This window comes from Lepisosteus oculatus, chromosome 3 (assembly GCF_040954835.1).
Source record: "Lepisosteus oculatus isolate fLepOcu1 chromosome 3, fLepOcu1.hap2, whole genome shotgun sequence".
Classification (NCBI taxonomy): Eukaryota; Metazoa; Chordata; class Actinopteri; order Semionotiformes; family Lepisosteidae; genus Lepisosteus; species Lepisosteus oculatus.
Window position 1 is genome coordinate 66,618,222 of NC_090698.1, and position 27,939 is coordinate 66,646,160.

The 27,939-nt window shown below is 41.2% G+C and overlaps 1 protein-coding gene across 8 annotated transcripts in view; it reads right to left on the bottom strand.

The window, feature by feature from the left end:
• The window catches only part of shroom3 (shroom family member 3), a 79,225-nt gene that overhangs the window by 38,573 nt on the left and 12,713 nt on the right, over nucleotides 1-27,939 (bottom strand). For 3 of the 8 annotated variants that reach the window (XM_069187383.1, XM_015362934.2, XM_015362926.2), the window contains exon 2: nucleotides 24,272-24,426. In XM_069187383.1, the coding sequence (XP_069043484.1) occupies nucleotides 24,272-24,426 (155 nt within the window). Of the gene's footprint in view, nucleotides 1-9,486; nucleotides 9,588-9,620; nucleotides 9,814-24,070; nucleotides 24,137-24,271; nucleotides 24,427-27,939 lie in introns of those variants that run through there. The other 5 variants (XM_015362953.2, XM_015362938.2, XM_069187385.1 and 2 more) reach the window with 4 other exon arrangements.

The window sequence follows — 27,939 nt, forward strand, 5'->3', positions numbered from 1 at the left end:
AGTTTCTTATAAATATTTTATTTAGTGCAGATTTCTGACATTGCAAGAATGGCCATTTGCCCACAGTCTTTGTGGTTCATCACTCCGGATACAGCCAAGAAAATGATCACATAGTGGCTTGGAGGAAGGAGACACATGCAAATTAACACTCAGCATCGTTTATAATGAGAGGCAGTAAGATGTGTCCTCCTGTAACAGGGCAACATAGTGGGAAGTGTAAAAATGGGCTCAAGCCGCCCGAGGACAATGTTGAGACTCTCCCTAAACAAGAAGAGTTGACATTCCCACGAGGAAAACAGGAAACGGGCCGCACCTGTGGACACAGTTCCCTATAAGCAGTCACTCTGAGTTGAGCAGCACACTCGATCATTGAAGTGCCAGCCTGCCGGTAAGAAAGAAGGTAAATATTGATGGGACTAGCCTAAACAGGATCGACCGTGTTGGGTTCTGCACTGCTACAGGTCCGGGTGAAGAGAGAGTTAGGCGAGTCATTAATCGGACAAGAATAGGGAGGGGAGGAAAGTTAACATGAGGTACTGTATGTTCCAGGTGCCAGCTAAATGCCCATAATATAGAGACGGTTTATGAGCAGGTTCCCCCTGTAATGTTACCAATTAAGGGGGGATCTGTTACATCTGGTGGTAGAAGTGGGATGGCAGTGGCATCAATCATTCAGGACCACAATAATTTATTTTCTAGGGAAATTAATGGAGGTGGCTATAACAGCACTGATATAGGCTGTTGCCATGCAACAGGAAGCAACCAGAATACAAGAAGAGGCGATTGCAGCTCAACGGGAAGTGATCGCAGCTCAGCAGGAAGCTACTAGGGTCCTACATGAAAAACCAGCTGCTCAGCTGATACTGAGTATTGGTGTCAGAAGAGTGGAAGTAATAATAAGCACCACACGTCTGGCACAAGTCTCCCCACTCTCCCTCAAGAAATAAACAGAGACATTTCCAATCAATCTCAGAATATAGAGGCGCAGAATCAAAGATTGACACGGAGATTAAAAATAAGAAAAATTCCCTGAGGTCTTATTTTTCATATAAGAAGGACCTCGCAAGAGACGGAATATCGATGTTATACATGCGGAGAATGGGGTCACATATTGGCAACTCGAGGGGCCACTACCCTTGAACCTATAGACTGCAGCTTTTGCAAGCATACCAGTGCAAATGAATCCTCACTTTCTCACTGTGTGATATAGGGTCAATTGATGTGAGATGAGAACCAGTAATGTGTTCTGCTGAGGGTGCCTCTACAACATTTAAAAATGCTAACCCTTCAGAATGTCTTCAGCATTTAATCAGTTTAAATAAGAAAGAATTGCTCAGTAGAATTTTAGATCTGTGGCCATTGTCTAAAGGGAAAATGACACATATCTGAAAATATTCCACTAAACCAAGATGGCAATTATCAACCAATCAAAGTGCTTATGTTTTCATAGGTGATAAACATCACATGTTCTGGATTCCCTGAACCTGAAGGTGCAGTTGTTTTAGTTGAAAATGGCCTGAAGGTGGGGTCACAAAAGGAATGTGAAATATTGTCCCATGAAGGAAATGTTACATTAATAAGTTTGAAGTTTCATACACACTTCAGTTACTCTTCACTGATGCATGTCACCTAGACATCACAGCTATACGGAATCTAGTTATAAACAGAAATGATAAGGTTTATAATGTGTCTCTCATGAGGTTTTGAGTTATGTATTTCAGATATTGAATTTAAAGCACTGGCAATTACATTCATCAAAAATATTTTGTATCTGATGTATTATTTTCAGTCCTTGTTTTCAAAGTATTAACCAGATGGTAGTTAGTTAATTACAATACTAACAGATGTATTCTATTTTCTGGTTGTATCTTGCAAACAGTGAGCTCATAAATGTATTATATCAATCTTCTGCAGAATACTGTATTTATGGTATATAAGTCAAACTTGACCACATATCTATAATCACACTGTATGATATGTGATTATAATTGGCTCCATTTACAAATTAAGCCAATTAAGTAGATTTCACCCAAATCTACTTAAAAATATACATCTGATACACATTTAACATACAGTATGAGTGCTTTATTTTTTATTCAATATAATATCCAATGTAATACCTTAGAATGTCCTAATTTTATTCCTTGCAAACCCTGTAATTTGCAACTTCTAAATCATGATACTTAAACGGCGAATCTTAGCCCGCCAGTGGCTTTTCCTTAATTATTTAACCTCAGGGTGGACTTTGCGCCGGGCTGAGAACTAGCTTTTCAGAACTCTTTTCTTCTTTTCGTCTATACACAGTTAGATATTGGGGCTGGGCTCTGGCTGATAAGTGCAGTACTGGAGCCTGGTCTTGGGGCTCACTGACTGAATGACATTACAACCTCAAAAATGCAGCTTCCCAGGAGGCCTTTCTTTGCCTTTAATCTCCTTGGCTCTTACTTGGCACTACCTGCCTCATGCCTTCTCTACCTGTTTCTTTTCCTTCCCTAGCCTGCAGGTGCCTACACCCGTAATAGGGTATTTAAATTAGAATTTTCTCCGCAATGGTTTTTAAGTACTCAGACTGGTTTCTGATCTCCATATGTCACAAACATCTGCGGAACGTCAGATGTCAGAAAGAATGACAGGTCCAGGCCTTTCCACCAGTTTCTCACAAAGTATAGTGCTGACAAACATACCCTTAAACACAATCCCGGCGCATTCCTGAGGTTCCTGACATTAAAAACGCTTCTTAATGATTCTCTGTGTTTACAATTTTCCTACTGAAACAACTGAAATACAACCGAAATAATGTAAAGGTGATGAACAGATTGTAAGTGGACCCCACGTCCAAATGAAAAGAAGCAGTAAATTAAGCCAACCAGATACTCACAGCTGAAAAGTATTTCATTTGAAAATAATTTCTATGTTAAAATAATAGATGTACATGCATAGAATATGGATAGCAAAAGTGTCATATTCATTCATAATGCTTTATACAACCTTATATCTACCCTCAGTTTTTAGTTCTTTCTTGAACGGAAATGATTAAAACAAGGAGAATGTAAAGTTAACCAATTAAACCTCAGTGCTGTTAGCAAACCTAATAAGTCAGGTCTTTGATAATTCAATACCAGCAAAAATCTATTTAATTAAACACATGGAAAATGGCTTTAGCACTCTTTCAGCTCCTTTGTAAAGAAATTTGCATTCAGAAATCCACTGAGATCTTACCATGCGTATTCACAGAGATGATAAGGTTAAAAAAAAACATCAAATTTATGTTGCAGTTTAAGAGTCATATATCTTCATTACTGTCTCTCTGTCTCTACACTCCATAAATACAAAGAGGTTTGCACATTATTATGAGTAAATATCAGTGTATTTGTAAACTAGGCTTGCAAGTCTTTGTAAGGCAGTGAACTGCAGTTTATACCAAAGGAAGGGTATGGTCCTTTATTTATTGGTTGCAAAAAACATAGACTTTCTACTGATTCCAATCCAAGCGTCTGTTCGAAAGTCAAGTTCCAAAGAAAGATGGCGCCTCTGGTTCTGAAAGGACAAATTCCTTGGCATTTAACCCAATTTCTGAAGAAATAATTCGTTCATACTAGGGTGGTGTCTTTGTCCTAAATTAGTAACTAAAACCACATTTTTATAAACACTTCTGAGCCTCACATAGAAATACTGCAAATATCCGCTGAAACTTGGCAATAAAGGTGATACAGATACCTTTGAAATTGGTCAGATATTTAAAATATTTAGCATATATGAAATTCGTTCAACATTACTTATTTAAAAAAAACAGACTTAAAGGAACATTTAGCTTTAATTTCTCGTAAAAGGAGAAGGGCAAAAAGCCACATGTTCAATTAGAAGTCTCTCTATCTCTCATTTTTTTGGACTGTTCAGATACCAGAAGTGGCTCTAATGGGGTGATACATTCAAATAAAAAATGACTAGTGAACTGTAAAGACCACACCACGGGTTTTAATTGCCTTAGATACCATGTCTGTTGCTGTGTCCATTGTGCTACAAGCCCCCAACAGAGTGGCAAGTATGCCAAGTATTAAAAACTCTGGGTATTTAATTTACACTTCTCGCTGAAAGAGCTGGGCAAAAGCCTCCGAGATTCTCATTCGCTCCCTTCAAGGGGGGGAATTCAGTTTTGTTTTCCTCCTCTTTCTATTTGAATTGAGGAGAAAACCCAACTTGGAGTCTGATGTTGCCACAGAGCCTTCGAAGTGGCCATAGAGGGCAACGGGATTTATTTATCGAGGCGGGCCTGCCCCGAGGCTCTCCACTCAAGCATGCCATCGACATTCCTCACATGCCTCGGGCTCCGGCCTTCAGGGCGACCCAGGTGGTATCCACGGCGATGGCGACACACGCAGCCTCAGTCCGGGCTTCCCTCAGGCTGGCCAGGCCCAGGCCTTGAGCTTCACAGAACAGAGGCAGGGACTATATCTGCCAAGGGTCACTTCAGGTTTTCCGGCACTACATCCCACCAATCAGAAAGTTCTCTCTATCAACACGGCATAATCCGCACATTTGTTTAAAAAAACAAAACACCTGTAGTGTCGTACACTAGGCGTGTGTCCTCTGTGATCCCGTGGCTTGTTATCTAAAATGCTAAAATATTGAAATATGACCTGTTTTTGTAGCAAGAAAAATATCTGCCTGTGTACGACACGTGTGTGTGTGTGTGTGTGTGGAGGAACCTCACTAGGTCACCCTCAAAGAATATCACCAGTGTAATGTACTATATACTACAGACATTTAATGTGAAATACATCATCATCATCATCATCATCATCATTAGTTTCAATAATTTGAGTCATTGTTAATATTAGAGGAGAATACGTATAAACATCTAATGGGAAGTTACAGACGTATCTAGGCTTGGAAATGGATTATGCTTTATACAGACAGAGCCACATTTACAAACACGAGTTTGTGAATGTGGCTCTGTTTGTATTTTCCAGGAAGGTTGCATTTTCTTGTCGCACGCTTTCAGTAAATAAAGCCGAACTTCACATCTCATCACCCCTGCCCCCAGAGGGTAGTGGAGAATTGATGCAACACGCTTAGCACTCAATTCAGACGCGCCGCTTTATCATACTCAGATAATTCTGACAAAAATAAAACACCATGAAAAGCCATCAGCATTCCAAGCCACGCAAGGTCTCCACAATTTCGAGTTTTCTAACCAGTGTCCCTGATTTTTTTTTCCGGCCTACGTCTGGACTTGGCTAAGCCGCCTTACATGACTCTAGTTTATAATTAAAAGAGCAGTTAAGGCGAAACAGAATACGATGTAATAAACACGGACATCTGCCAGCACCGTGGGAGAGCACACAGCATTTAGACATTAGACAGAATCATAATCCTTCTCTGTAAAGTCCAAGTATGTGGCACAACTATAGTAAACGAATGTAGTAATGCAAAAAAATAATTCCTAATGCAAGAAATTGTAAAGGGTTAATAAAGTAATGTTATATAAACTGCATTCTAACTCAAAGTTCTTACGGAAATATGTGAACACAGGACCCATTTTGAGAGAAGCAGGCTTGAGGTGATTGTTGTCCTCTGGCTCATGCTTCGATTGATAACTTTGCAAGCTTTTACTGTAAACTGGTGCATTTTGCAACAAATCCCCACAGTGTGGAAGATTATTGTCGGCTTGTTTACGGTCCGAGATCCTACAGACTGGCATGGAAGCTCCTACTTTCACCTGACATCTGGAATGAGGAAGCACAGACAATTCAAAGCAACTTCGACTCACGTCAACAGCACAAAACAGGTGGAGACAGGTTTTTCAACACCATGCCTGAAAAAGTCTCAGAGGTATTAGGATGAATGCCGCTGTGCTACTTGATAGGGCCACAAGATCCTTTGACACCAATCGGGGTCTCAGTCTGAACCAAAGGACAACCAGGTATTTTCATTCCATTATTAGTCTTTAGAGAGGCGGCATGCAGTGTATTTGTTTTGTTGTTGCTCCAGGTTATAGATCTCTTCACAGACACACCCTGCAAAGCCACTGTTGTCACAAAAGAACTTTGCACAATGCTATCAGAAACCGGGCATGACTAGCAGTGAGTTAGTTCCTTATTGATTTTCGCATTCATGCAAGTTTCTAAATAGCAGACTTAGATTTTGTAAGTCAAACAGATGTACAACACAGGGAAGTGGAAAACAATTTCAGGCGTTGCCAGTGGAGACCATCTTGCGCAGTGAATCACGTGACTGTTCAGATTGTGAACTACTGTACCATCGACCGAACAGGAACAGGCAAAATCACACTGGTCCCACGACCGCTGTATACATATACAGTGACTGTGTGAAAGGTTGCATTTTTTTTGTGCAAATGCTCAAGACACCACACCTCATTTAGGTTATATTTTGAGAAGGCTCAGATTCCTTTTTGTTCGGTGAAATGTTTAATTCATATCAGAAACAACATTTGTTTGGCTACATTGACATGGCTCCAAAACTTTAGGAAGACACTGCAATTGAAAAGAAAGGAGTCATTTATCTGCTTTCAGAAATGTGCATCACTTTAATCTATAAGCCTTTCTGCTTCCCTACACCTCTGTAGTAAAGGGTAGATATTTTCAAAGTGCAAAAGAGCCATAGGTGATAGGAAGAAACATAGAGAAGAGTTTTGGCAATTTCACTGGAGGAAAAAAAAACAAACTTTCTGGCCTGTAATCATTAGTTTAAAAAGTCTTGGCTTGTGGCATGCAATTCGCATATTTTGCTTTCCTTTTATTATACACCTAACTCCCTCTCCACATTTTTTACTTCTGCTAATTGCAAATCCTTATCATGTTCTTCACAATTCATCTGACTCATTAAAATTCTTTGCTCCCTATAACGGGACGTGTTTTGAGCAAGATGTTTTTCAGCGGTAAAATATCTTGGTTACAGCTGCACTTTGAACACATGGAGCAACTGCAGTTGATGCTAGCTGTTTCTCTGTTCCTCTGCCACAAGAGCCACGGTCTTTGAGCTTTCTTCCTCTATGTTGGTAGACTACCTAAGGCCTGGATTACATAGAAACCTTCTCCCACCTGCCTGTCATATTAGCTGAAGCCAGCTGGGGAGAAGCACAAACCTTGTGCGACCAAAGTATTCATTTCAGCTCTGCAGTGTGAGTACAAATGTAAATCGTTTAGGATAAAAGGCATCAACCAAATAAAAGCAATAATTAAACAATGTTGCATTTGTCACTGTTGTTGAGCTTTAGCCTTGGCAAAAAGGTAGGCCGGTCACCAGTAACAGTAACACTAATCCTGTTACGGCTTTATTGCTTATCCAAAAGTACAGCCTGCCGTCTTTATACATAAAATCAACCTCTGATCGGCAAAGCAACTCCCTTCTCCCGCATGTTTCTGGGCAATCTCTCTTCATGCCACCCTTTCCACCCACAGAACAGGCTCAGCCTCTGGGATTTGACAAGGGCTTTGTGTCCGAAAGCAAGCAAAACGTCATTCAGACAGCTAAATCCACAACCACCCTCGCGAGCGAATCTTTTCGTTTCTCAGCATTCCAAAACCTGCGGAGATGATCAACATGCCACAGCCCACTGAAAACTGACATTTATGGCTGAGTAATAAGTAACCGAAAATATGCAGACCCGGGCTAAAAAGTGTCGAGTAACGCATTCCAAGCACGCCGACGAGTTTAAGAGGCAAGCCGAAGCTCCCTGTACTTGCTGGGATACTCAAAAGAAAAAGGAAGAGAACGATGGGTGACAATTTCCTGACCCTTTAGGCCCATTTCTTGCGAGCTCACAATGCCAGCTGTCACTGCTGGTTGTAAACAGCTCCACGCAACTACTTTCATCAGCTACAGTAGGATGGAAGCTGGTTTTATTACCGTCAGCCTCAACAATAACTGCCTGCGTTCCTCCTGTGCCCAGTACGTGTTCCAAAACTCTCGAAAGTGACACTGTCAAGCACTTCGCAGAAATCAGGGCGATGGTCCATCCCATACCGCGTCCCCAATAAAAGCTTCTGTTTAGATAAGGCTGCCCATTGGAAAACTTGGCTTCGGATTAGGTACAGTATGGCTGCCAACCGGCTACAACACACAAGGCTCCTTAACATGACCAGATCTGCATATCTGAGAGTCATGCCAAACACGGTTTTAAAATAGAACAGGTGTTTGGCTCGAGGGAAAGCAAATGCAGCTGTAATTTCAGCATTTCTGAGCTGTCTGGTACTTTTTTTAAAAATCTCTTTTTTTCGCAGTGAATTTCTGACCAAACTGATGGATGTTTGCTCTGACATTTTGCAAAAAGGAGTAAATAGAGAAGAGCTAATTTCCCAATGTTACGTACTCCATAGTCACTTAGGAAAAGTCACTACCTGAAAAACTCTCTTTGCCATTTGCCAGTCAGTATCTGCCGCTGAAAAGGATCTTCTCTGATCAGCTAGTTTTCATCACCCCAAACTTTAGTAATGAATGCTCGTCTCTGACTGATTTACAAAAATATGTATCCCCCATGCAAGGGATTTACTAGACTACCAAAGACAAGAATGAACATACTGTATATATATATAAAGGTCATGCCAATAAATATGTAAATTATTTCTGTTACTTTATCAAAATCCTCAAAGGTATTGACAAAGTCTATATAGTGCACTTCTTCACAGTAGGCAGTGAATCGCAGACCAGACTCCTTTACACAAATTGTTGTGGGTGTATGGAACAAGCTTCAAACAAGTGTTAAAGCTGATACCCTGGCTTCTTTAAAAAACAGCTGGATATGTTCCTCGGCTCAATTAATTACTAATTACCTATCGGTCAATGAGTGACCGATCTTATGTTCTCATTTGTAATATTTTTTAACTTCTTCATTTTTCTAACAAAGTGACAGATTAAGTTTTATTTTATGTTAATTATTTGCAAAGGTTTTCTCAAATGAAACGCCACTAAAGTTAGTTTGAGATCACTCTACTGCAGGGCATGCTGTAAGATTAACACAGCAATACTGTAGGAGCAGAAAATGTTTATCTGCCCTAATAAATAGTGTTTGAAAAAAAAGAAGAATTTAATGTGTTGCTTTTTGTCCTGGCATGTTTTGTCAAACCACAGAGAACAAGGAGAGAAGGGGTTAGGATCTTCTAATAAATACAGCCCCTTCATCTATACAGGTCTAAACAAATCACAGAATAATATTTTGACTCTAGAAAATCACGTAGAATACAATTTAGAGACACACCTTCAGATGGTATTTTTTATCCGGTCAACTGAAGAACAAAAAAAGGAAAGTAAAATAGCTACAACAGGAGCACAATAAAGTTAACTCATTCATTTTAAACAAAATCTAACATTAAATTAACTGCCGGGCAGGGGAATGATACATTTTGAAACTTGAAATCGGACACAAATTCCTTTGCATTCCCTGAAATCTGAGAAATCCACGACTGCACGCTGGTTCAGCCCAAGGAAAAACATATCAAACGAGACTCGGAAAAGGATACAACTTACAGGGTGCTGTCATTGCATCCTGGATTTGCCTTTCTCTACGCAGGGAGATTAGACGACACAGGCACACAAGATGTGAAGCAGGACTGGTTGAAGGATATGCTTAAATGCAAAAGCACCACAGTGGTTTTGCTTACCTCACTGTGTGATTAGCAGAGATAGTTCAGGTGTCAGCGGTGATATTCCTTGCTCAGAATCACCGTACGTTACAAAGGGCACAGACAACGAAGTCGTCATTTGATCCTATAAAACAAGCTAAACCTTTGGTACGAATTGCTGTGCACAGACACCTGCTCCTTCCCTGGAAGCACTTTTCCTTCTGTGTGGAGTAGCCAGCCACAGTGACAGCCCTCACGAGACGAAAAAAAAAAGAAAAAGAGAGTTCAAATTACTGCCCGCCTCCTGGCCAATCAGCACAGACAGAGGCCTCTGTGGAGTCTGGGAGGATGATATCACACAGCAGGTTGTACTCGTCCTCTGACTGACAGAGCACCTTTCCCCAGCATGCTTCTGGGGAAATCTCGCTTCATGCTGCCCTTTCCACTCGCAGAACAGGCTCTGTGTTTACGGCCTGTGTCTTGCTTTAAAACACACACATCCCCCCACACACAAGCCCTCACTCATCTCTGCTCACCACATGAAAGAAAGTACATCTCCCCTGTGGTCTCCCCAATATGGAGGGTGAATTGCCTTGAGAAACACAAGGAAACTTTGTCTAGTAAAGTGTCCAGGAAAATCACCCAACAGCTGTAGCTTTGTTGACTTGCCGTCCAGCTCTGAATATTGTGAAGTGTCTGTAATAATTACAGACTTCAGCCTGATTTTGTGCACGATTTGGGAGACGTTATTGTCTGAAAAGGGAGTCCCCAAAATGTAAAGCCTGCACAGCCCCTGATCAGGGCGATACGACCGCTGCTGCACATCCGCTACTGGAGACAGTAAATTGAGATTTAGACTGATAGGATTAACGTAGGCAAACAGGGATCCTGGTTCACACAAAATGCGAACTAACAGAAAATTGAGCAAATCCTTTCTGTCTCTTTAAATTAAAAAAAAATCCACCTCACATAATGCATGTGAGAAAAACGTTTCCATAGTTCCTTTAACTATATGAAAGGGCTCTCCATACAAAATCAAACATATTTAATGAGATTGCAGAGCACTATTGTATGTAGAAATGTTTACCTGGCCTGGAATTTCCCTGTACACACATCAAATAATTAAAACATTCAGATTTTTCTTTTCCTAAAAACAAGACAAGACAGATCTGAAATGTTTCTTTCTGACTTCACAGTGCTAGGAAACTGGAAATGGCATGCTGGGAAGAGGAAAAAATAGCATAGCTAAAAAGCAGATTCCTCCTTCTGCTGGAGATCAGCTTAAACCGATTTCAAGTGAAAGCATGACCCCAGCTGCTTTCCCCTTGTTTACGCAGGTCAGCTAGCTTTTAATTAAAAAGCATTGTTGCAGCTGGTGCGGTGCACACCACAATATTCTGCTGGTCAGTCCTTAATCCTCCACTATCCACGAGTCGGAAGTCCGCTGAAACAAGCCTTCTTGAAGAGTCTGGAACAGTGCGATCCATACTGTATGCTGTGTTGGTTTGCTCTAGAATTGATAACATCAAGACAGTCAGGCTCCTGCGATTCTACCGCCAAGCATGGTGAATGAGTTGTAGCTCCAAGTTTTATTCGGCTCAGCTCTGTCGGGTTTCATGCAGTTTCTCCTCTCTGAATATCTGAAATCATATCATATTTGAAGATGATTGCCGAAATTAAATCCACCATCCGAGCCTAGACAGATCCTATTCCGTTTTGCTTTGTTGAAACGTTCCAATTCTCTGTCCATGGTCCATACACAGCAACAATGAACCTTTAAGATCCAGAAATGTTCCTTCAGTACTTAAACATGCCTTTATTATCCCTCCGCTAAATTAAAGAAATGAAGACTCTAGCCTGTACAGTAATTATCAGCGGATATCTAACTTACCATGTTTGGGAAATGTTCTTGAATGGGCTTTTGCTGTTCCATAACAAGTTCATTAGCTTCAGAAACATTTCTGAATCTGGGTTCAGGTCAATGCATCGTCCTGAAACAATTGCGGTTAGGGTTATAATGATTTAGTGATGACTGCCGACATTATTTCATTCACTATTCATATTGGACTTCACTGCACTTTTTAATAGCATTGATTATACCGCATTCCTGAACCGATTAGAGGGTTTTTTGGAACTGCGTTCTTATCATTTAAAACTTATCTGATAGAAAACTTTGTTCAAGTTGGACAGTTGGTCACAGCTCATGTCCCAAGATGCCGTGTTCTTAGTCTCATTTTGTATTAAATGTTACCATTGAGTCAGATTCTTTACCTTTTCACTAGTAACTAGTAAAATATTTTTGTATCTGAATTTAACAAGACATGAGATGATTGGCTCTGCTTATCAGTTCTGCAACTGTTTCAACTTTTTCAAACCTCCAAAATGACTATAAATCCTGGATTATGGCACATACACTATACAGTGCCTTGCAAAGCTATTGAGACCCTTTAAATGTTTTCAAATGTTACTGGATTATAAATGATAATTAATGCATAATTTTCCAATCAGTAATCAATTCAATTAAAATTAGTTATTTGTCAGCAGATATCTTGAAGAAATTGCCCTAACAAAGATTTAATTGCCTTTCCATTGCCCTCAGATAAAACTAAAAAAGACAGACAATTGCATTTCTTACTTTTTTTGTTGAATAAATTATTGCAAAGAATAATTTTCATAGTTAATTGATCTTCATTTCAACAATATTGATAGATTAACTATGAAAATTATTCTTTGCAATAATTTATTCAACAAAAAAAGTAAGAAATGCAATTGTCTGCTGTGGAAAAAATAAGTACATCCCCTACTTTCAATAGCTGGTGTTGCCCCTTTGGAAGAAATCACTTCTTGTAGGCGTTTCTTGTAATTGTCTATCAGTCTCCTGCATCGACTTAAGAGAAATTGTTGCCCAGTCCTCCTTACAGAACACCTTCAACTGTGCGATGTTATAGGGCTGCACTGCTCGCTTCAAATCCCCCACAGCATTTCTATGGAGTTAAGATCTAGGGTTTGACTAGGCCATTCCATAACCCTCCTTTGAGCCTTTCTTTTGTGGCTTGCTGTAAGGTCCACTTATGGTCCACTTATGGTTCAGCTTCAGCTTTTTGACAGATGGCCTCACATTCTCCTCAAGTACTCTCTGGTACAATGTGGAATTCTTGGTTGACTCTATGATTGGGTTCTTTTGGCCAAAGGCAATTTTTGGTTTTCACCAAACATGACGTCTGCCATTGTGGCCAAACAGCTCTACCTTTGTCTCATCCATCCAGCGCACATTGTTCCAATAGTCCTGATCTTCACTTGGGTGTTGTCTGGCAAACTTCAGTCGTGCATCTATATTCTTTTTGAGAGCAGAGGCTTCTTTCATCCTGACCATGCATGTAGGGCAAAGTTGTGTAGTCGGACAGTTTGGATGGTTGACTCATGCAGTTTGACATTGACTGAGGCAAGATTTGCCTGTAAATCCGATGATGTTATCCTGGTGTTCTTGGAGACTTCCTGTAGCATCTTTCAGTCAGCTCTTGGGCTGAATTAGGTGGCACAATCTGGCCTGTATAGATTGCCAGTGGTTTGAAATTTTCTCCATTTGTAGATGATCTTTCAGACAGTGGAGTGTAGACTACAAATCACTCCCAGACTCATAGGCATCAACAATCTTTCTTCTGAGGGCTTCAGAGAGCTCTTTTGATCTCGGCATGATGTAGCCACATACCTAAATTTCTAATACCATAGGTAATAGACCACAGGTTTCTGATGTTTATATAAGGCAGTGCCCTCCAAGTTATTCTCTAATGATGTTCTAATCAATTGCACCTGTGTTGGTGCACCTGACTCTAATTTTAGGCATTTGATGCAATGATAAAGGTAGGGGTGTACTAACGTTTTCCGCACAATACTTTCTACTAAGAAGCCACCTCAGAGTGATACTAAAACTTATAAACATGACTAGTTTACCATCTATACCAGAACCTAGATCATTGATAAAAATTAGAAAGAGAAGTGAGCAAAGTACAGATCCCTGTGGTACTCCACCAATTAAATCATCCAGTTTGAATATGAATCCCTTATTTGTACTCTCTGTTTTTCTATTTATTAACTAAACGCACAAATTTAGTCAAATTCCAACTGTCTGTCATTTGATCAAATCTGTAATCAAACTTTATCGACAGCTTTCTGAAAATCACACCGGTGTGAATTCAAGACTGCTGATGGCTGTTCAAAAAAACTCAAACAAGCTGGTTAGGCAAGATACAATTTTATACAATGACATATTTTATCCTTTGCGTTTTATGTATGTGTTGCCATTTGTACGACTGATCGATTCCATAGTAACCATGAAGTTCTCTCAGAATTTAATGTTTCATATTGTGTCAGTATGTATAAGTAAACTCCTAGGTTAAACAAATGATTGGTTATACCAGCCATGTGTAGTGGCAATGGATGTGCTTCGGTGTTACTAGTGGCGCAATCCAGGATTATGAGAGACCCTGCTTGCCAGGCGAGAGGTGGCTGGGTGAAGCTCCCGGGTTACCGACGGCAACACTCCTGCCCATGAGTGCAGCCAATCAGCCTGTCCGCCAGCCGGTGGGTATAACAAAAAATGAATCTCAATTCTGTTTTTATAAATAAAGGTGTTAAAAAAGGTTTGACGTGTCATTTCAACCACGTGCCAGCGTGAACTCTTGTTTGCCACTCTTATCAGTATCTGGTATGGGCCAAATGGCTGTCTCTCGTGTGCAAACTCTCTTTCTAGCTTTGTGTCGAACCGACTGTTGGAAGAAAAACGTATCTTTTTTGTGATACCATGGGAACTGGGTCAAGAAAAATCCTTTACCAGACATTTGGGAGTTACTATTTCAGTTTCTCTGAACACTGCTAATCTTTTGGACATGTCTGACATTCAGTACAACGAATGCGAAACAAATGTTGCCACATAGCAAGAACTCTCTGCTGGGCTTGGATTCACCGGACAAAAAACACCATGAAACTCACAAGACACCACAACTTCTGTTAGGATTGATCAATTTTTCTATTAATAGGCGCTTCATGATCACAACAGGAATTTTCTTAGTCTATACAGATAGCCCACCCACGCAAAAAAGTAAATGAGAACTATCCCTGATATTAAATTATCTCGAATCTACTGTATATTTGCACTACACAGGTGATATGATAATGTGCAGCATATTATGACCCATGACTCTTTTTAATGCAAAATAAAAACACAAAACATTCAAATGTCTTGGGTGGAGAACATCATCCACTGTTTTATGAGGACAGGTGTAAAATATTCAATAGGATTAGTTATTTGGTGATCAGATATAAGCTCAGACACTTTTATTGGTAATGACTACCAGTTTAGACATAGAAAATCATGTTCAATTCAGGAAATGAAAAATATTTTATTGGGAATCTGCTACTGACGAAGAAAGAAAGCCTGCGTATTTCAGTGTCAATGAGGAAAAGACCTTAGGTGTTTTACAAATTGTGATTTGAAGTGGCACACTAACAGTACAAGCATCGGATTTCTCTTTCTCTGATAAGCTTACAGCTTCCATACTAGCCTAGGAGTGAGGTTTAGAGTTAATGTTGCTGCTGTTGAGCTGAACAGCTATAAGGAGGCCCTGGAGTACCTCTTCTTAATGAACTACACGGTAAATAAATAAACAACTTTAGAGGCTGGGGCAAGGGACATGTTGAATGGGCTTCCTGCCCAATTCACTCAATCACACTTGGGCAGTTCTTTACTAGGGATGCCGTAACAACAGGCTCTGTTTCTCACTTGCCATCGGGGCAGAAGTAACCTCCCTCTGTAACTGCTCTTTGTTTATGTTATGCAAAGTCTTTTCATAAGCGAGGGTGTACTTCCCAGAGGGACAGAAAGTGGACCAGTTGAGTATTACGCAACTCAGAAAAGCTATAACAATATGCTGGCTTCATCACGGAGATTCTTTGCAGCATTCTGGTTTGAGTTACAAACTGTGAGCCAAGAGCTCCCATTGAGACAGTCTGTTCACACACAAGAGCTTGTTCTGCTCAGAGCCCAAATGATGCCCTTTGACTTCTCTCACACCCAAACACCAGAATTAAGGTTGCCTTAAGCTGAATGGCAGCAATAAACAGAACTACAGTAAATACAGACCCTAATCACCTATGTGAACATGATCCCATTCAGAGCTAATTAGGGATATTACATGTCAGAGAAGAGCAGGAAGTAGAGCAGGGAATAATTATTGCATTTTACAAGATATTTCAAAGTTATGAACACGATGTCTGTGTTTATAAAGACTTTTACTAAGCTTTGCAAAGCAAGAAAACTGTGAAAACCTCAATTTGACACAATAGATCTAACACTTCCCTCCACAACTGCAACTGGAAAAAAGGGATCCTACAGTACTTAGCAACTGGTGATTTAGTTCGATGAATCAGGTAGAGACATATCTCGTTCTGTAGAAGTCTTATGTCTCGTTCTTGCCTTTTCAATGTGTGTTACCAGGGGATGAATAATGTAAATGTTGTGAAGTGGTCTTTTCATTTCTTTGCTTTAATGCTTGAGGGTGTTCTAACAATCTGTTAATTGCATAAGCTGAAATCATAGTAACACAAAAGTTCAAAACTCTGAAAGGCCAAAATGACAGTGAGATCAAGCGAGCTCCTGCTTATTTAGCGATTCAGTTAAAACTATTTGAGCACAGTCAGAAATATTCTGCTCAATCTATACTGTAGAGTGTTTGGTGCCTGTATCGCATGTCTTTTTCATTTTCATGGCAGAACAAGGCATTAAACCTCAACACTGCCAGGCAACCTCAGTGACAGCACTTAACTCACCAGAGCACACCTGTTAGGGCATCGCTTTTCAAGGGAATGTGGCCTAGTTCTCACTGACCTTAAAATAATTCAAATGAAATGTAATTTCCATATCAATAATAACTACAACACTGTACTGCCTGTGACTGACAACAGATCCCCATTGAAACTAATTATTTTTAGTTACTAAAGAGCAAAATATTGATTTCTGCCCAAGTGCAATCATCTTAATAAAAAAGCCCATACTGAGTGCTCTGTTGGTAAATATTACAGAAAATGATGTATATAGCTTAATTACCAAATTATATCAGCACAACACAGTAGTAAAATATTAAATGGAATATTTGATTTCTTCTGCTTTTCAGAATTAACTGAAAAAAGCACACAACAGCTTCCTGACAGTCAAATGTGACTCAGTGACAATCCAAGCGTACACCTTCATCACCTACCTTCCTAAAATCTGATTGGTCTTGGGGCTCCTGTCCATTGTCTATGTCACAAAAACCTGTGTCGCTCCTCTTGTGTATTACTCACAGGATCGCCTTCTTTCGACCCCTTTAATCATGCAACAGGGAATCCATTCATAACATGGCCAATGAGAAATGCAGTGTGTTCATCCTGTGTTTGCCAGAAATGCCCCCCCAAAAAACACAACAACTGCTTCCTGACAGTCAAATGTTACCCAGTGAGCATATTCCTTTTCTCCTTCATTTTCCCTTTAGTCTCCTATGGGCTGGTTGGTTTCCCAATAGTATCTCTGTGGCCAGAAGACTTTCCATCCCCAAATCTCAAGGCTTTGAAGAAATCAGCCCCTCCTAACATGGTCCTCTCAATGAACAAAAAAAAAGACTTAAGTGCCGGCGACTGCTGGTCGCACCAAAGTGCCTCTTTCAAGGAACCACTTGGCGACGTGCAGAAATCGTGTTTCATTAAGTCCTTGATTGAAAACTGTGCCAAGTTCACCCTTTTCAGACAGGCTAGCTGATGACGTCGCTGTATCAGGTAAGTAAGCAGTTCTCTATGAGTAAGTACACTGGTAGAACCATCTGTTTACCCTCACACCATTATCTCCATCTGAATAGTGCCGGCCCTGGACCGATTTCCAGTTGTGTGTTTAGTGCTTTATGGAGTCAACATCCCCACCTACCACACACTGCAAAAACCCTGCAAACTGAAAGCGTTGCGTTCTGAGCTGTCTTTTCACCTGCTGAACTCTGCACCTCAGACATCGGGAGAACGGCGGCTCTCCTGACAGCTCTTTGACTGAGCGGCAATTGTTCTCCCTCTGAGCTTCCGGCGAGGTGGGCTCAACCCACCTGTCCGTCAGCCAGGCCTTGGGAACATGAGGCCATAAACAGTTTTTTCTTTAATCAGTATGGTGAAACTGAGACAGAGACTGGCGCAACAAAAGCTAGGTGTGTGACAATGGTTATCATTATTGCCTTTTATGAAGAAAATAAAAGGCTTGCTGTGTACACAGGGCTCCGTGCACAAATGGCTGGAATGGAATGAACTGCAGCCTTTATCTCCCGCTCAAAGAGGCTTCGCTGTTGCGGATGCCTGAATGCAGCTGACGTCAAGTCACCTTGCTCCCGCGGCTCGGCGGGAAAGCCTAACTGGCCTGCTTCTCCGAAACGGGCTCAGGAACCTGCAGTGCGTGGATCGCGGCAATGTCAGGCGTGTGAGAGGCCTGCAGTACACCGCAACCTGCAAAACGCACCGTAACTGGTGATCGTAAAATAAATGAGACATCGTTATGAGTTAATACGGTTTTGTATTGATTCTCGAAAAAGATCATTCTCCAGTGTTATCTTTATAATCATTAACAAGGGCATGCACATCAATAGTTTTATTGATAATGTCAAACTGCAGGCAGGTGGTACAGTACATGCAGTTTATTATTTCCTAATTAGCTACGTTTGGAATTAGATACAAATGTATCTATGAGTGTAGTTATATTTTTAAAATGGTACCAAACTGAGCATGATTAGAAGAATTCCTAATTATTTATCATTTATAATAACACTATCTTCAAACATGTTCCTTCAGCTGGCCAAAGTCTGCATTTCAATCTATGTAGGATTTCTTCATCAACCCCGGCATTCTGTGGATGATAACTCCTAAAGTGTAGGAAGCACTGTACATACTTCAGGCGCTCTGAATCTGAAGCACTGAACCACTGGCTATAGCCCAGCGTGCACGCTAGTTATCTTCCTGTTATTCACAATAAAAAGGGTTTTTTGTCTTAGTCAGCATGCGCCTGTAAATGTAACGGACAGTTCTTTCCGGACCCTATGCGGACGACACAATCCGAAGAAGTGGGGAAACACTAGGAAAACGTCATGCAGGGATACGGGGCTGAAGACAAGGGGGCGTGTCCAAGGTGCGCTGGTGCACGGGAGGGCGTGGCCGAGGCGAACAATCCAAAAGAGTAGTCCTTAGAGAGTATCCAAAACACAAAGGTAAGTCCAAAACCAGGAGATCCATCAAAACGCGGAATTAAAACACGAAGGCCGGGTCGGAACCGGCGGACAGGGAACAGGGACGGGAACCGAGCTTAAAACCTTAACGGGACCAGGCGCTTCCATGTCCCGGACTCGCACGATACGGAAATCAGATGCAGAGCCCGGATGAGCGTCAGCGCCTGGCTTTTAAGGTGGGCTGGGAATAGGAAACAGGTGCACAGAATAAAGTCTCACGTGAAAGGGCTGGAGCACCCTTAAGGAGGGGGGACTATAATCGTGACAGTAAAGCAATGGTCTTGTCATGCTTACTTTGAAAACCATAATTTCAAAATCTGAATCCCACCTGAGATGGGTCTCCTGAAGTCAAGCAATGTGAACACTGCCACAGCACCAAAAAAGGAGATGTAGATCTTGTGCTGGATGAATTCAAGCCACCCGTTCCTAAATATAATGTTATAAAAGACGTTACTTATAAACGTTAACAAAAGAAGGAAGATCAAGTTACTCCATGGAAGGTGGACATACATAATGGAAATGTGTCGGTGATCAGTAGAAGAGACATGAGTAAATCCAGCTGCCAACATAACGCTGATAAAAGTACTATTGATATCAAGTACTCATAGGAAAAAGGAAGGGACTTGTGTGTTAGATTGCTCGCAACAATATAGCAGCAAGCACCCTCACACTAAACTATTCCTATGGCACTGAAGAGCCAAAAGCAAGGGGCCTACATGCCTTTCTCATGATCTTCAATGAGTGTGGGATATTCTAGAGTAGTGGTGTTATAATGCATAATATAGAAATGAACACAATTGAATGAAATTATGCTCCCACTCCCTCAGGAATACCAGAAAAAATGTAGAGTACAATAATACACAACATATACTCACAGAACAATTCATTGTATTCTGTTCCAAAGAGAAAAACATTGGGCATTGTCAAAAATAAAAGGGGGGAGGGAAGCTCACACCAGTGTCTGAGATCCAAGATTAAAGTAGTAGGAGCTGTCTTCTAACAATACATCAATTCTCTATGGCTATGTCATGCATCTCCCTGCTTCTGCTAACTGAAGTCTGGACTGACTAACTCATGTGAAGTCTTTCTGTCTTATGGGTCAACACGAGAAACTTGCACTGTCCGAACTACAGAAGAGGCTTCAAATACAGAGTGAGACTCTTTCTTAAAAAAGTAAAAGCAGAACCATCCAGGAAGAAGAACAGATCACGACGAGGTGGCGTCTTTATTTTTGTGGCAGTATGAAGGATAATCTGTTGGTCAGTATAGCAAAGGAGATTAAAGATGAGGGTACGGGGCAACAGAGCAGTCATTAATCCTTTATCTCATGTCTTGGATAGGGCTGGTGGTGGGTAATGAGTCTAGACTTTTTTTGTAAAAAGTGGAAGTTAGTTGGCAGTTTCTACCCTCTAGTTCGGCCCTACATATCTCTTTCAACAACCCTCTGAGACTGTCCCAGGGTACCTGGAGAGTCCACCCATTTACACTCCTCGCCTACAGCTGACAGGGCAGCTGCACGTCTCCTTCCTCTGCTTAAATTGAAGACGGATGGTCTTCAGATGGTCCTCGAAGTGGAGGAGACATCACTGACATCGTCAAAAATGCTGGTCTTGAGAAAGTCTCGAGGCAGCCTCAGGAATAGGAGCCAAGTATCAGAAAGTGTATAAAAGTGGAGGTGTGGTTAAGGGCTCTGGACTGAACACTGTTGTGGTTTCATGTCCAATGTTCAAATCTAAGACAGTTCCCCATTTGAGTGATTACAAAGAGTCATGGCATCTGCATTTGTAGTCTGTGAGGTAAGAAGCTGGTTCTTAACATTTGTGCCCTTGGTTTTCACATGTGGAACTCAAGCAACATAGAGAACAAATCACGCTTAAATCTGGGGACTTGCATCATAAACAGGCATGAAAACAACTGGAAGCTGAAAGTAAACTAATGTAATAAGGAAAAATAGAGGCATCAGAGTCTCTAATGTACCAGTACTGTAGCCGCATGTCTCTTAAGCCTCTAAGTAATGTCACTCTTGATTTATAATATATACTGTACATAATTTCAGTACCAAAAGTATATACGTTTTCACTGTCTTTTAGGACCCATTGTGTACTCACTTTCAACAGTCAAGGCAATGTAATACTGGTAACTCTGCACAACACTGTTGTTTTTTAATTGCGCTAACACTGCAATTTGTTCTCACTGTATTTCACAGAAATAGGAGAAACATTTAAGAACACTTTCTACATTGTCTGACCCCGGAGGTCAGTTTCTATAAAAACAATTCATCTGGAAAAGAACAATTGCTGTGTTTAAAGGCTGTAACTTTTTAGGCTATATCGCAAGTGAATAAATGGGACTGAGTTAAAAGAACACAAGAAAAAAAGCCAGTCAATGCCAGAATTTCATTAAGTCACTCAATAAACTGCCTACAACAATCAGCTCCAATGACTTTTTTATACAGTACTTCTAATATATACATTTTAAAGAGCAGTTCTCTCAGGGAAGGAGGATTATTTATTCATATATTCTTGACCATTGCTCCGTTCTTCTTGTTAACCTGAGTAATGATCTTCTTACAGCAGCTAATCCTGGTTCTCTCTCCTACTTCTCCTAGACCTAAATGCTTTTGACACAGTTAATCATGACACTTTACTCTCTTGCCTTGAGACTGTGTTTGGAGTTTCTGACATCACTCTTAAATGGCTCAACTCTTACATTATTGTTTGCTGACACTTTGTTCCTCATGTGGGTTTTAGTTCTGAAGTTGGATTTATCAAGTCTGGTGTTCCTCAGGGCTCAATACTGGGCCCCCTGCTATTCAATATACAGTATATATGTGTGTTTCCACTTGGTCATGTATTAAAACCACGAGGTCTGAATTAAAATTTCTATACTGATGATACTCAAGCCCTACAGTGATTTGTGGTATCTCTGATATAAAAACCTGGATGACTCAAAATTGCTTAAACTTCAACAGAGACAAGACTGAGGTCATGCTACTCGAAACCTCCTATGACCTATATAAAACCAATGCAGTTATCCTGTCTGTGGTGATATTCAGTGTGAATTCAGTGGTGATATTTGATACTTGACTTTTGACCCTCATTTGTCGAATATTGTAAAAACATCACTCTTTCATTTCAGAAATACTGCCAATTATGTCTTATGCTGTCTTTGACTGTACCAAGAAAGTTGGTCAAAACAGTTGTCTTTTCTAGTATTGATTACTGCTACGCCATACTTGCTGGAGTATATAAATCCATACTGAACAAACTCCAATATGGTTCAGAATTCGGCAGACAGAATCCTACACAGGTTGTGTGCAAGCGATTACATCATGGCTGTCTTCGATTCACTGCACTGACTTCCTGTCAGGTTACGAGCTGACCTCAAAATCCTCAAGCTCACCTATAAGGCTCTACAAGGCTTGACAGCTCAGTACCTTCCTGATTTATTATCTCCCCACCTTGGAACCTTAGTTAGTCAGGCTTTCTCTTGCTGTGCCCCAGAGCTCTTTTCAGATAGGTTTTTATTTAATAAGTGTTTGTGTCTGCTCCATGTTGTAATGACATGTTCTAGTGAAATAATGCTGTCATCATTATGCTTGACAGCAGGAATGGTGCAGACTGGGAGATGTGCTGTGTTGCACTTGTGCTTGACGGAAAACTTTGCGTTGAGACCAAACAGTTCTCATTTGATCTCATATGACCAAGAAATCTATGTGTTTCATTGTCACCTAAATGGTTTGCTGGGTTATTGTCAGTGATGGCTTCCTTCTTGCCAATGTATTTAATTAAATCAATGTAATGCTTTCATTTAATTATGATTTAATACTTTCTTTGAGCAATGCTTTTTATTCTTTCATTTTGTGTCCCCGTCACTATACCGGGACATGAGGACCCACATAGACTGCAGGGTGAGCGCCCCCTACTGGCCCCACTAACACCTCTTCCAGCAGCAACCTCAGCTTTCCCATCCAGATACAGGCCAGGCTCACACCTGCTGATCTTCAGTGGGTTGCCAGCTGTGGGTTGTGAGTTGCAGGGTCATATAGCTCGTAGCTTTAAGGTCAACATCCACTACATCCAGGAGCAACTAAGGATTTTTTTTGTTTGTTTCACAGGCAGTTCATCTCACGTATCATACAACGCAGGCAGCCTCCATAGAAGTCTTTTTACAAGCAAGCCTTTTGAATCAGAACCAAACTATGCCAGGCCTCTGATGATACAGTTAGAGTGCACAAGGGAGAGACAGGACTGAAAGTCTGCTTATCAGCGGTGTTGACAACCGAAAGAGGGTGACCAGCTGGCCAAAAATCTGTGTATAAGACGGCAGATCCTATTTTCTTACGAACAGGGTGTCGAGAGGTTTGCCTGGAGCTGCTGGAGTAATGTAGATGAAAGCTGTCAGGAGATTACAACTCAAACCTTTCGCTAACATAGGGTGGTGGGCAGAGCTGTGCTTGCCAATGTCTTATCTACATGCTTTTAATGTATCAGAGCTGGACTAGTATATCAGGGAGCACGGAGCTGGTGCCTGTGATGTGAGGTCAAAGTCAATGTTATGCACTGATTTATTACCATCAGGGTGGAGAAGTTGTGGATCTATAAGGCAGGAGAAGACAATCCTGGTCCTGGAAGTCCAGGTGTTCACTCCAGCTTTTGGCATCCTAAATGAGCTCAGCATCGGCTTAATGGGACCAATGTGACAGCATTTCCAAGCTTGGTCTCTTGCTGTTGTTGACCAAGAAAACCTGCAGGCACACCAATCTTCAGGGATCACGATTTCCTACCTCTGCTCCAAAGAATGGCACTGCTAGATTTGCTACCCACTGAGCCACTGAAATTGTAAAGCTCTGCTGGTGACTAGTCACCTAAACTGACCTCTAGGTTCCTCCAAAACACTCTGTTTTCTTCGCTTGGCCAGCAGGAATTCTAGCGTCCAAAGACACTCATAACATACCAACAATAAGAAAGGCCACAAACAGGAGGATGCCATTTAACCGGTTACAGTCCTTTGGGGAAATTATTCAGTTATACGGTACTGGGGGCTGGCACTGGATTACGTGAAAAAGAAACGCATTTGAAGAAACATATGGCTGCCCATGAAACATGAAATCCTTCACAGCAATAAAGTCAGATGGCAAAATAATTCTGTACCTGGAGCACAGAAATGAGAAAAGGGGGATAGGTGCCTAGATAGGACACTTACCTGCTGTAGAACATCTGATGTAGTCTTACAAGATGCTAAAGTAGTGAATGTTAACAGAATTCCCTCCCAAAAAAAGAGAAAGATTTTCAGATTTTTCCAAAAAGGACCAGGGATTTTATAGTATTCACTCTAACAAAATATGTCAGTAATCAAAGTCGGTGTAAAAATAACAACTGCAGAACAGATGATGGATCTTGATACCTGCGAACAGTGAGCCTGAGAGTCTTGTAGGATCCTTTGACCAGAGAGACGGCCTCCTGCCTTGAGCCACTCAGCTCCACATCATTGATGTTGACCACCTGGTCCCCAGGCTGCAGTCTGTGCTGTAAGTGAGACGCTTTACCCCCTTCTTCAACCTGAAATGAAATAAAAAAGTCAAAAGTAAAACACCACACACTCACTTATCGCCTCCTGATGTCCCTCTCCCCCTCCCATCTCTCTGTGCAACAGTAATCGTGCAGACACTCACACTCACAAAAACTCCGGTTCGTCACTGACGGAACCTCGAAAACTGCTAACAAAACAGAAGAATGAAACAAAAACAAAATCCTGCCTAAAGTAGTAATAAAATCGGCAGCTCTACGGATTTTTTCATTGGCACTCATGTCCTCTGGTACAAACGGTCCTGCTGGTAATAAAAGTGAGAAACCTGCTCTTGCTTGCTTCTGAGCACAATACCAGAATGAAAAGGTACTTGACTGTACAGTACTGAACACCGCTGAAGGCATTATAGGTCACTATATTTATTAGAACAAGATTCATGTTTCTTTTACATCCTATAGTGCTTTAGTTTTATACAGAGAGCTTATGGGCATACTATAAAAGGGGATAACCAGAGTCCCACCAGTTTCTCAAGGATAATTCCCCATGACTTGTTCATGACATTTTAACATAATTCCATGACAGTACACCATCTCGGTACTGCCCCTCACAACCAGCTGATTCTCACTTCAGTTGCTCTCATTTTAATTTTCCTTCAGTTTTAGTATACTTAGTTTTCAGCACATTGGACCTCTTCCTCCGGCTCTCAAGACATCTTACAGTAAACCTCAGTTGTTCTGTTAATATAACCTTCATCACTGGTTCCTTTTTTCAGGAACATTTCATGATTTCGTACCTCCCAGTTCTTTTTCTGGCTGTGAAACGACATTAGCAATTTTCCAGCATCAGTAAGAGCACTGGAATAGAGTCAGGCCTCGACACAGCCTAGTTCCGGTCGAAGAATTCACCTTCCACTCACACGTAGTTTGGTTACAAAGGGCACTGACATCCATACAAAATAATCCCATTTGGAAAAAGTTTCAATGGCAATTGTTAATGTAGTTTGACACTGTGTATCAGAATTGTACTACAGAACCAGCAGCAGGTGCTCTTTGGTTATCATGCCAGTAATGATGTCATCCCTCAACGGCATCTTCTGGTCTACAGTTCATTTCTCAGAGCATTGAGGATTGCTCTTTGACAAGAGCACACACGCATGACATGGAAGTGCACAATGGCACAACTACTTATTGTAAATTAGCAAAAAAACTACTAGAAAAACGACAAAAAATTACAAGATAAAATTATAGCACTGTTATGGAGATGTAGTGTTCATTCCATCCATCAATCTTCTAATCACTTTGTCCAAGACAGGGTCACAGGAACTTGAACTTGAACTTGAAATTTATTGCCATATGTAACCGGTACTGGTACAGTGGAATTCTTACTTACAGAAAGTCTCTCGATTGTAAAACAAGTGTAAAAAACAAGACAAAGTGCAAACAGTGCATCAAGACAATATACAAACAAACAATAGAAAATGTGCAAGTAAACATGTAGACAGTTTGAATGTAAACAATACAGACGTGTAAACAATGACTGGAGATGCGCAATAGATAAGAAATCATAAAGAGGTAGATGGTGATGGTGTAGGTGTGGTCCGAGGGGGATGGCTAAATGTGTTGCCAGTCTCACTGCTTGTGGATAGAAGCTATTGAAGAATCTAGTGGTAAGTGTCCGTATGCTCTTATATCTCTTGCCTGAGACAGCACAGTGGCACAGTGGCTAGCATTGCTGCCTTGCACTGGTGGGGCAAGGGTTCAATTCCAGACCTGAGCTGCTCTCTGGGTGGAGTTTGTAGTTTGTTTGTGCTCTTCGTGCTTGTCTCAGTTATGTCAACATGCTCCATTCCTCCCACAGTCCAAAAACATACTGATAGGTTAATTGGTTTCTGGGAAAAGTGATAGTGATACTGATAGGTTAACTGGTTTCTGGGAAAAGTGGCCCTGGTGTGTGTGTGTGTGTGTGTGTGTCTGTGTTCACCTCATGTTTCAGTATTGTTTCAGACGCGAAGCTCTGCTTTGCTGTTAACTCAGATTGTATGTTGTTACATTCCTGTTGAGAGCCATTTGCTTCCAGGTGAACTAGAACTGTCACTGTGAAAGTAGCTTTCCAGGTCTTTCATTGGTTTCCTCTAGTGCCAAGGCACTGGCAGTCAACACCAGCAAGCGGGCGGTGGTAGAGTTAACAGCACAGATCCATAGGTTTTGGCATCAAAACTCATGGCAAGAACAGTTAGAAAAGGCAAATTGCAAGATTAGAGCAAGGGTGACAGGAAGTGGAGCAGAAGCGTGGAGAGGATGTAACGACTGCCGGGAGAGGCGCACATGGATAGAGTATTTTAAGACCCTATGCGAGGCGGCAAATCCAGAAAGGAATAGGGAACGGAGCCGAGGGAAGACACACAAGGTTTAATGGTGCTCACAGTGATGACAGGGAAGCCCGTGCAGAAGTGAAGGATAGGTATCCATTGCAACCAAATCCACGAAGGTCCACAGGAGAATCAGGAAAAAGTCCCTGTGTCCATTATTGAGAAATCCATCCGGAGACAGAACAGGAACTGACACAGGAAAAAACAAGAACCAGGAATACGGAGCTTCGTCCCAGGCCCCGGGCTCAGAAGGTCAGGTCTACTGGCCTATGCCATCAGACTTCCCAGTGAAGCCTGGTGGTAGGCAGGCCATGAGACAACCATTTTCCAAAGCTGAGCCCCAAAGGCTGGTGGGGGGGAGCAAACTTAACTAACGGACTTGATGAGATACACCAGGAAGGAATAATTAAAAGGACTATCTACAGAGGATTAGAGCGCCCTCTGGAGGAGGGGATGTCGACCGTGACAGTGGAGTTACTCCGACATGAGAATCAGGATCGACCGAGTGACTTTTCTGGGTTAAGGCTGAAGCTGGAAGACAGACGGTCTATAAACCTTGGCGTCGTAGTGCCGGCCAGAGTCACATTTAACTTGCATTACAGATTAGGTTGATGTCAGACGTAGTGCTGGGCGATAATCCGATAACGATAATTATCGCGATATAATTTTCCTCGATATAATTTTAACAAAAGTTCGATAAATGTTCGATATATATGTTTATGCTTTGCGCATGATATGCGCACGCGCACAAAATACCGCGCGAGCGCACGTGCGTGTTGCAGACCGGGCAGCTAACGTGGTGGTGTTTACCCACACGGTGGTGGCTGACAGGATTGTAGTTACAGTGGAGACATGAGCGACACTGAAGCAAATGGAGATATAATGGGTAATTTGGAGATATTTGGGCTTTTTACGATCAGACATAAAACAGAGCACTTTAAACTTTGCAGTCTGTCTGAGCCATCTTCTATGTGTGTTTTATCACACTGCAGTATTTAATTTTTCTATTAAGATATTTATTTTGTTAATTTTACTCATGCATATTTTGACATAAAAAAGACTTGAATTCTCTCTACCTCAGATTTGTTTAATGTTTCTGCTGTTTGGCAAGTGTTTGTTGTGTTCTTAAAATAAAGAGTTGTTTAATTTACCAATTCACTTTCACTCAGGAGAAAAA